At 60.8% G+C, this 8,055-nt stretch overlaps 2 protein-coding genes across 2 annotated transcripts in view; one reads left to right on the top strand and one right to left on the bottom strand.

Moving 5' to 3' along the window:
- ZDHHC16 (zinc finger, DHHC-type containing 16) overlaps positions 1–8,055 on the bottom strand; it is a 16,309-nt gene that overhangs the window by 1,297 nt on the left and 6,957 nt on the right. The window contains exon 9 of the mRNA XM_009323300.1: positions 132–135. Within this exon, the coding sequence (XP_009321575.1) occupies positions 132–135 (4 nt within the window). The remainder of the gene's footprint in view (positions 1–131; positions 136–8,055) is intronic.
- Positions 1–8,055, top strand: part of MMS19 (MMS19 nucleotide excision repair homolog (S. cerevisiae)) — an 11,957-nt gene that overhangs the window by 1,131 nt on the left and 2,771 nt on the right. The window contains exons 3-18 of the mRNA XM_009323271.1: positions 1,625–1,710; positions 2,137–2,211; positions 2,793–2,862; positions 3,059–3,187; positions 3,399–3,460; positions 3,738–3,824; positions 4,138–4,212; positions 4,490–4,567; positions 4,874–5,012; positions 5,407–5,561; positions 5,779–5,857; positions 6,115–6,240; positions 6,558–6,639; positions 6,999–7,096; positions 7,487–7,627; positions 7,888–8,048. Coding sequence (XP_009321546.1) covers positions 2,140–2,211; positions 2,793–2,862; positions 3,059–3,187; positions 3,399–3,460; positions 3,738–3,824; positions 4,138–4,212; positions 4,490–4,567; positions 4,874–5,012; positions 5,407–5,561; positions 5,779–5,857; positions 6,115–6,240; positions 6,558–6,639; positions 6,999–7,096; positions 7,487–7,627; positions 7,888–8,048 — 1,554 coding nt within the window. The 5' untranslated portion in view covers positions 1,625–1,710; positions 2,137–2,139. The remainder of the gene's footprint in view (positions 1–1,624; positions 1,711–2,136; positions 2,212–2,792; positions 2,863–3,058; positions 3,188–3,398; positions 3,461–3,737; positions 3,825–4,137; positions 4,213–4,489; positions 4,568–4,873; positions 5,013–5,406; positions 5,562–5,778; positions 5,858–6,114; positions 6,241–6,557; positions 6,640–6,998; positions 7,097–7,486; positions 7,628–7,887; positions 8,049–8,055) is intronic.

The following is an 8,055-nucleotide window of genomic DNA, read 5'->3' as shown; positions in this document are numbered from 1 at the left end:
GGAGAAGGAAGGTAGTGCCTCCTCTGCGCTCCTGAGTGGCTGCCGGCAGGCTGGGGGCAAAGCCTGTGCCACTCGAGCCTCTGTCCTGCAGTTGGCAAAGGGATTGATTTAGCACCGTGACAACTTTGTACATGTCTCTCAAGAGTCAAAGTCCAAGGAGGGCACGGGGCCTCACGCTGCAGCCGTTTTGCCAACCTCACCACACAATTCGGGTCACTCCCTGAACACGCCAAAGCCCTGGCGCTGCAGCTGGTGCCCCCAGCAGTGTGTGGGTGTTGCACACCCAGGCGTGCTCAGCACCACGTGGGACGCCTTGGGGACCCATCTGCATGTCAAAATCCTTGGGTGGTGATTCAGTGCAGGAAAACCATCCTTCATAAAGCTAGTCACGCTGCAGCCCTGTGGCCTGCCCAGCTTAACTCTGGGGGAACCCTGGGGCCTGGGGAGGAGGGGAGATCAGCGTAAGGATGAGAGTGGAGCGGAGGACCGGAGTGGGGAGAGGAAGATGCCCCATTCGAGGAGGCAAGGAGAAGGTCTGCCTGTGTTAAATGCCCCATAGCAACTGGCTGGCAGCAGGGGAAGCCAGTAAGCGCTGCCAAACTTTGATTTGGACTGGGGGCCTTGCTGATGGGTAGCTGAACCTGTGCCAGCAGGCTGGCAAGGCAGGAGGGCCCAGCTAGTAAGTGAGGTGGAGGAAGGGAAGGATGGAAGTAAAAGGTGCTTAGTCCTTGGCGTTTGGCTCACTGTAAGTTTCACACTGGTGCCAGGCAGGGCCAAGAGCAGCTGTGCAGAGCGGGTATGGACAGACTAGCTACTGGTGTAGCTGGAGTCGGGTGTGATGACTGTGATGGGGACTGGGGCACTCCGGAGGGAGAGCTGGGGTGGGGAGGCCTGGCAGAGTCAGGGCAGCTGGGTGAGGGGAGCGAGCTGGGTTAGAGCCAAGTCACCAGGAGCTCTGGAGGAGGGTGGGCAGAGCCAGCTTCCCAGGAGGACATAGGCAGCTGCTGTGACACCCCCAGCCGGCCCCGTCTCCCTTCGTGTCCCTCCTCACGCAATTCACTTCTCAAGCGCTGCGTCAGGCTGCCTCCTGGGGGGGTGAGTTTCTGCAGCAGCTGTGGGCACAGGATGCTGCTAGCCGGCTCTTCCAGTCTGCTTCCTGCTGCCACTCCCCAGGGCCGGGGTGTGCAGGCGCCCATGGCCGTGACTCAGGGGCCGGGAACGTGTTGTGGAGCCAGCGCGGGGAAGCCGGAGCTCCTGCTCCAGTCCTGCGCCCCACCCCACAACATCGTCCAGCCTTGGCTGAGCAGGCGTCTGCCGCTTCACTGCTGGTGTCTGCACCCACGTGTCTGGACAGGCCAGGGCAAGTGCCTCTTGGGTAGCTCCAGCACCTCTGCAGCGGCCAGAGGTGGGTGCTGCCCTGCTGCGGTCAGACGTGGGTTGCTCACAGGGCGAGGGCGAAGGCATGGGAGCCAGGTGGATGCACCCAACAGCGGCAGTTAATCCCGTTCACCAGTGTGAGATATGCTTGCTGTTCATCCGGCAGCTGCTTTTGGCAGAGCTGGGGCCAGAGCCCGGCAGCTGCATTTCCCAGGACTAACACACGTTGGTGTCTTGTTTCTGATAGTGCTGCACCTGGTCCTGTTCTATGAGAATCGGCTGCAAGATCATCACCTCGTGATCCCCTCGGTGCTCCAGGGACTCCGAGCACTGGTGAGCTCACGCCCCCCAGCCTGCAGCACCAGGATGTGCTCCAGAGTGGTGCTGGGGAGGTGCAACACCAGGGTACAGGTTGCAGCAGCACGTCAAGTAGGGCCCGGCTGGGCTGTCAGCTCCTGCCCGGTGGCATTGCCCTGTCTCCTCAGTGCTCCTGCTGTGCCCCTTGCAGAGGGGCAGGAGAGAGGAGACTGCCTTGATTTCCTGCCCCATGCTGGTGTTGGGACAAGGATTCCCTGGTCACCCTGGGGAGCAGCACAGGTGATAGGTATCCTGTCCTGTCCTGTCCTGTCCTGTGGGGGTGGTGAGCTCTCCCCAGGGTAGGAGAGGATCCTGCATGTGGCTGCTGTAGAGAAGCAGGAGCTCTGTTTTATGTCTGCCATCATGGTTTTCTCTCTTGCTTTTCTCTTTTCCTGTCCCCAGAGCATGTGTGAGGTGCTGTCCCCAGGGCTAGCAGTGTCTGTGCTCAAAGCTATCTTCCAGGAGGTACACGTGCAGGTGAGCAATGTGATTTCCCATCCTCCTGTCCCTGCTCTCCGGGTATCTGGGGATGGCCTGCCTGCCCTGAGGACTGAGTTGCATTCAGTAGCAGTGCAGTGTAGCACATCCTTCAGCAGCAGTGCAGTGCTCCTGCAGAGCTTAGAGACAGCGTGTCTCTCTGCAGAGAGAGAGGCAGACAACAGCTGAGGATCCTGTTTGGCTCTTGTCCTCTCTTCTCTCAGCCCTGGGGCAGTTATTTCCTTTGCTCTGTTTTCCAGGCTGTGTTTAAGTGCCCCCAGCCCCCAAATTCTCCGCCAGTTTAAGATTGTTTATGCTGGCAGGGCCTTGGGCAGCATGTGTGGCCCTGGTGTGACTGTGACGGTGCATTCATGCAGTGATGGACACAGTCATGTTCAGGTGCCATCGCATAGGCATGCGCACACTTTGCATGTGGTAAATGGGATCTGCATGTCAGGAAGCAGCAGCTGAGCTGCTGGGGATCCTGCCCTCTTCTCAAGGGCATGCGCTGCCCCTGGGTGGTGGGTAGCAGTGCTGCCGTGTGCGGAGGCTTGTTCTGATTGCTCTGCTCCTCCCTCCAGTCCCTGATGCAGCTGGACCGCCACACAGTCTACAGCATCATCACCAACTTCATGGGCACCAGGGAGGAAGGTGAGGGGGCAGATGCCAGAACCACGCTGGGGTTGCCCAGGCTGGGAAAATGGCTCGCTATCACCTTCTCCGAGGTCTCTGTGGCTCTGCCTGGGGAGAGCTGGAAGGGCTGTGGGGCTGGGGAAGCCAGGCTGGTTTCATTGCATGTTGGTGAGGTCTGGTGTCCTGCTCCTGCTCACGCTCCTTCTTTCTGCAGAGCTGAAGGGCCTGGGTGCCGACTTCACCTTCGGCTTTATCCAGGTGATGGACGGGGAGAAGGATCCCCGCAACCTGCTGGTGGCCTTCCAGATCGTGCATGATCTCATTACCAAGAACTACGCCCTGGGTGAGCCTGTGCCTACCGTGCAGAGCTGATCGGGGAACATGTCGCTTTTCTTTGAGCTGTTGGAGGGATGGCCCTTGGGTCTGACCAGGGCTGAGGTTGTCCCTGACATGCTTTAGGAGCTGCAGAGCCAGCCTGTCATGGGTGCTGGGCATGGCTGCTGTGCCTCTTTTGCCCAGCAACTCTGCTCACTCCCTCTCTCCTCTCCCTGCAGGTCCCTTTGTGGAGGAGCTGTTTGAAGTGACATCCTGCTACTTCCCCATTGATTTTACTCCAGTGAGTGAGTCTGTCCCGTGCCACAGTCTGTTCCTTCTGGTGTTTTCTCAGGCGGTCGTGTCCCCTCCAGGGAATGGGAGGAGAGGGTGGGCAAGAGTCTTGGCTGGGCAGTGTTGAGCTGCGAGCTGTGGTACCCAGGCTGGCAGGCCGGTGCCAAGCTGGCTGCAGTGACTGGCATCGCTGCTGCCTTGCTGGAGATGAGGTGATGCAGCCTCAGCTGATGGCTGGGTTGGGAGGTTTCCTGACCGGTGACCTGCTCTCTGTGCTTCCCTTCCAGCCCCCCAATGACCCTCACGGCATCCAGAGAGAAGACCTGATCCTCAGCCTCCGGGCCGTACTGGCCTCCACACCCCAATTTGCTGAGGTAGGAAGCTCCTAGGGGGTTCTTGAACACCCCACTGTTCCCTGAGCACAGGCTGCATTTCATAGTGCTGCAGCTCCCGCTGTGGCTCCGTGGGACGGGAACAGCTGGGACCAGGAGCATGCACTAGGGCAGCCCTGTCTCCTGCTGGGGCTGGGCATGGGGAGGGTGCTGATGCTGACACCCTGGGAAGGGGCTGCCTGTTGCAGGTATCCCTCCACCTCTGCTCTCCTGAGAGAGGCTGAGCTTGCAGCCCTGCAGGGCCGTGGACAAGGCGGTGTAAAGGTGAGCTGAGTCTAAGTGCCTCTCTCTGCAGTTCCTGCTCCCTCTGCTCATTGAGAAGATGGACTCAGACCTGCAAAGTGCCAAGCTTGACTCCCTGCAGACTCTGGTAAGGAGAGATCCCCTACTCCCTTCAGCCCACAGCTGGCCTGTGGCAGCAGCAGTCAGCTACTTCTGAGCCCTTCTCCCTGCCAGCCAGAGACTCTCCCTTGCAGAGCCACAATTTCCAGGGTCCCAGTTCGGCCTGCATCACTTCTTCCTCTTTTTCTCTTCCCTTGAGTGGTTCATGCAGTTCAGCATGAGCCTGCCAGGACAGGCAGTGTCCCTGCTCTGTGTCTCCCTGTTCTGGCTTCCCTCTGATGCTTTCTCCCGGCTTCCTCTTGCAGACTGCCTGCTGTGCCATCTATGGGCAGAAGGAGCTGCAGGAATTCCTCCCCAGCCTCTGGTCGTCCCTGCGCAGGGAGGTGAGTACCGCAGGGCCCCTTACAAATGCTCCACTACAGTTGGGCTTCTGCTGAGCAGGAGATCACAACCAGATCAGGCAGGCCCCATATCTCCCAGCAGCCCCCACCTTGGACAGACCCAGCTGGAAAGTGGGGGGACAGGCCAGCCCTATCAGTGTGTCCCTGGGGCTTGGATGTGCTCTGCTGCATGTTTGAAGCACGTGGGAAGCGAGGCGGGAGCCTGAGCCCTTCAGCCTGCATTGGGAGTGTCAAGCCTGCGGTTGGGGAGAGCACAGAGCTTAGCTCATCCTACGGCCTCTCCTGCAGGTGTTCCAGACAGCAAGTGAGAAGGTCGAGGCGGAGTGCCTGGCCGCGCTGCACGGCCTCTCTGCCTGCCTCTCCCGCTCCGTGCTCAGCTCTGACACCGAGGACCTGCTGGATTCCTTCCTCGGCAGCATCCTGCAAGGTAGCTAGCAGAGAGACCTACCCTGCCCTGAGCAGCCAGACCTGCAAGCACCCTCCTAGCTGGAGATCTGCCCTCCTGTTCTCTTTGAAGCCCCTTCTCTTTCTAGCTCTCACAGCCACCATTGGTTTCTCCAAGGGAATTGGCTGCAGGAAGGGAGGAGAGAGGGGCACGGTAGGCGATGCCTATTGGATTGAGTTGCTTTCCTGTCTGCTGGGATTAGGGCGTCCAAGGCTGTGCTGTGCGCCTGGAGCTGGGGGAAGCAGCTCTGTTAGGGAGGCTGTGCGGCAGCTCAGAGCTGTGCCCCGGCAGCACGTCCCAGCCCAGGCATCAGCTGCATCCCCGCACGCGAGGCAGAGGAGCTGTGCCGGTGCAGCTGACGCCCAACCTATCTCAGATTGCAGGCACCATCTGTGCGAGCCCGACATGAAGCTGGTGTGGCCAAGTGCCAAACTCCTGCAGGCAGCAGCAGGTGCCTCCCTCCGCGCCTACCACCGCGTCACCCGCAGCGTCCTGCCCCTGCTGCTGGAGCAGTACACCAAGCACCCGCAGGTGAGGGGCACCCCGGGCTCTGTGGTCACAGATAGCAGGGCTGAGTGCACCCGCTGGCTCTGCAGGGCTTGGTGGGAGCAGGGTGTCAAAGTGGATGTCCTTCCCTGGCTGCGGGCGGGGACCCTGTGGGCACCCTCTGGCCTCGCAGCGCTGGGCTGAGGCGTAGCTGTGTCCCAGCAGTGACGGTGATCTGGGTTATGCCTTTGTGTCCCTGCAGAGCAGCCAGAGGAGGACAATCTTGGAAATGCTGCTGGGCTTCCTGGAGTTGCAGCAGAAGTGGGGACATGTGGAAGAAGGTGAGGCTGGCTGGTCCCTTTGGAGGCACCCGTGTCCCAGGGGGCTGCTGGCTCTGACCTCACCTTCCCGTATGCTGACAGAGAAGGAAAGCTCACTGACCTGGGCAGCTGCATGTGCAACCCCCTGCCGTGTCCCAGGGACCCTGCATGGTTGGGTGTCAACTGGCAGGGCCCCAGAAAGGGTCTGTCAGGTGCCGTGGTGGTGGCTGTGCGGTGACAGCCAGACACAGGCAGTGACTTCGTGCCTCTCTCTCCAGATGAGAGCACTCTGCTGTCACTCCGAGCCCCGATCTGCTCTGTGGTATTCTCGGCGCTGACGGATCCCAGTGTGCAGCTGCAGCTCGTTGGGATCAGGGCACTGATTGTCCTGGGCTCCCTGCAAGGTTGGTGCCTCGTTTCCCTTAGAGAGGCAGAGGGAGGTGTCACCCTGTTCTGGGAGACACGGTGCCACGTGCCTGCTGGGACGTCCTTTGCCTGCCGCCTGTGCTGCCTGTAGGTGCACAGGAGCAGTGGCAGCACTTCCTACCCAGGCCACGAGCTCCAGGGACACTTGGTCTCTCTCTTGCCTGTTTGTGCTGGGCACCCTATATCTCTGGCGTTTGGCATGCTGCTGCGTTGCTGCTAGCCTGGATGAGGGGGAAGGATGCTGGCATCTTCGCCTTTGGCCGAGGGCAGGATTCCTCTATGTCTCTTGTTGCAGGCTTCCTGTCTCCCTCTGACCTGGAGCTGGTTGTGGATCACCTCATCCGTCTCGCTCTGCATGAGGAGGATTCCCAGAGCAGGTGAGGGGCAGGCTGGCACCACTGCAGTCACCCACGCTCTGGGGAGAGGAGCAAAGCCTGGCTTTGCTGCAGAGAGGTGCTGTAGTCTGGGGGAAGGCACAGGAACTGTCTGAACTAAAAGACCATGTGGGTATAAGAGCAAAGGGATAAACCAGGCGATTTCTGTGCTGGAAATTAGAAAGTCTGGGCCTGTCAAAGTAGGGGGCTCTGCTCTGCCTGCCAGTAGGGTGAAAGAGGCAGATTGCTGAAATATGGGTTTCTGGAGGCATCTTCTGGCCCAGATCTTTGCAGCTGGTGTACAAGCAGCCCAGGGTTTGCAGTGCTCACATCACCCCTCCTGCTGTCTTGCCCCCTGGCAGCGAAGCAGCGATGGAGGCAGCCGGATCTCTGGCCCCCATCTACCCAAAGGTTTTCTCTGGACGCATGGTACCCAGGCTTGAAGAGGAGCTGCAGTCAGGTAGGGCTGGCGGCCTTGGGAAGGGAGTGATGTCTGGTTTTGGGGTGAAGCCTGTCCCATCCCCGTTTGGCTCCTACCAGCCAGCAGGGCTGTGCCACACGGCATAGGTCGGTGGCTCTCCTTCTTGGGGGATTCCCAGCACAGGCACTGTGGTGCTGGCACAGGGAAGGCCGTGCCTGGTGCTGGCAAGCAGCCTCGCGGCCGGGATCACCCTTGCGGTGAGGAGCTGCCTAGCCACAGAGCGGTCGGAGCGCCTTGGGCCTGGCACAGGCTAGTTCTGCTGTGCTGCTTCACCCCATCCACCCTGGCAGGGTCTGGGCCCTGAATGCCCTTGGGTGAGGGGGGCCTGGGGTCACCCCAACACCCCTCTGAGGTGTGTTTCCTCTTCAGAGCGGGAGGAGGAGAGCTCCCGCGACCACTGCTCCCTGCAGCAGCGCTGCCTGCAGGCCCTGGCAGCCGTATCTATCCACACCAGCATCGTGAGGGAGACTGTCCCTGTCCTGCTGCAGCATCTCCGGAAGGTGCAGAAAGGTAACGCAACCCACGACGGGCAGCTGCACGGAGCACGTCTGGGCAGGAGCTGCCTCCGTTACCAGGGATGGCTGAGAGGGAGTGGGGATGGCAGTAGGGTGAGGCCCCCAGGGCTGGCAGTAGGGTGAGGCCCCCGGGGCTGGCTGTGAATCCCCCCAGTGGAGGGGGGAATAGGGAGGGCTGCATTGCACCGGGATCCCGGCGAAGATCGGGGTGGGGGTGCTGCGGCTGTTTGATGTGACGATGACTGTGCCCTGCAGGGAACAAGGCCAGGAACGCCCAGGACGTGGTCTCTGTGTGCCAGAGCCTGCACCGTGTGGCCCTGCAGTGCCAGCAGGATGCGGAGGGCTGCTGGTACTACCACCAGACAGTGGTGCCCTGCCTGCTGGCCATGGCTGTACCGGCCGGCCCCCCAGGGAGGTGGGGGG

Source organism: Pygoscelis adeliae, unplaced genomic scaffold (assembly GCF_000699105.1).
Source record: "Pygoscelis adeliae isolate BGI_AS28 unplaced genomic scaffold, ASM69910v1 Scaffold294, whole genome shotgun sequence".
Classification (NCBI taxonomy): Eukaryota; Metazoa; Chordata; class Aves; order Sphenisciformes; family Spheniscidae; genus Pygoscelis; species Pygoscelis adeliae.
This window is presented reverse-complemented; position numbering and strand designations above follow the sequence as displayed.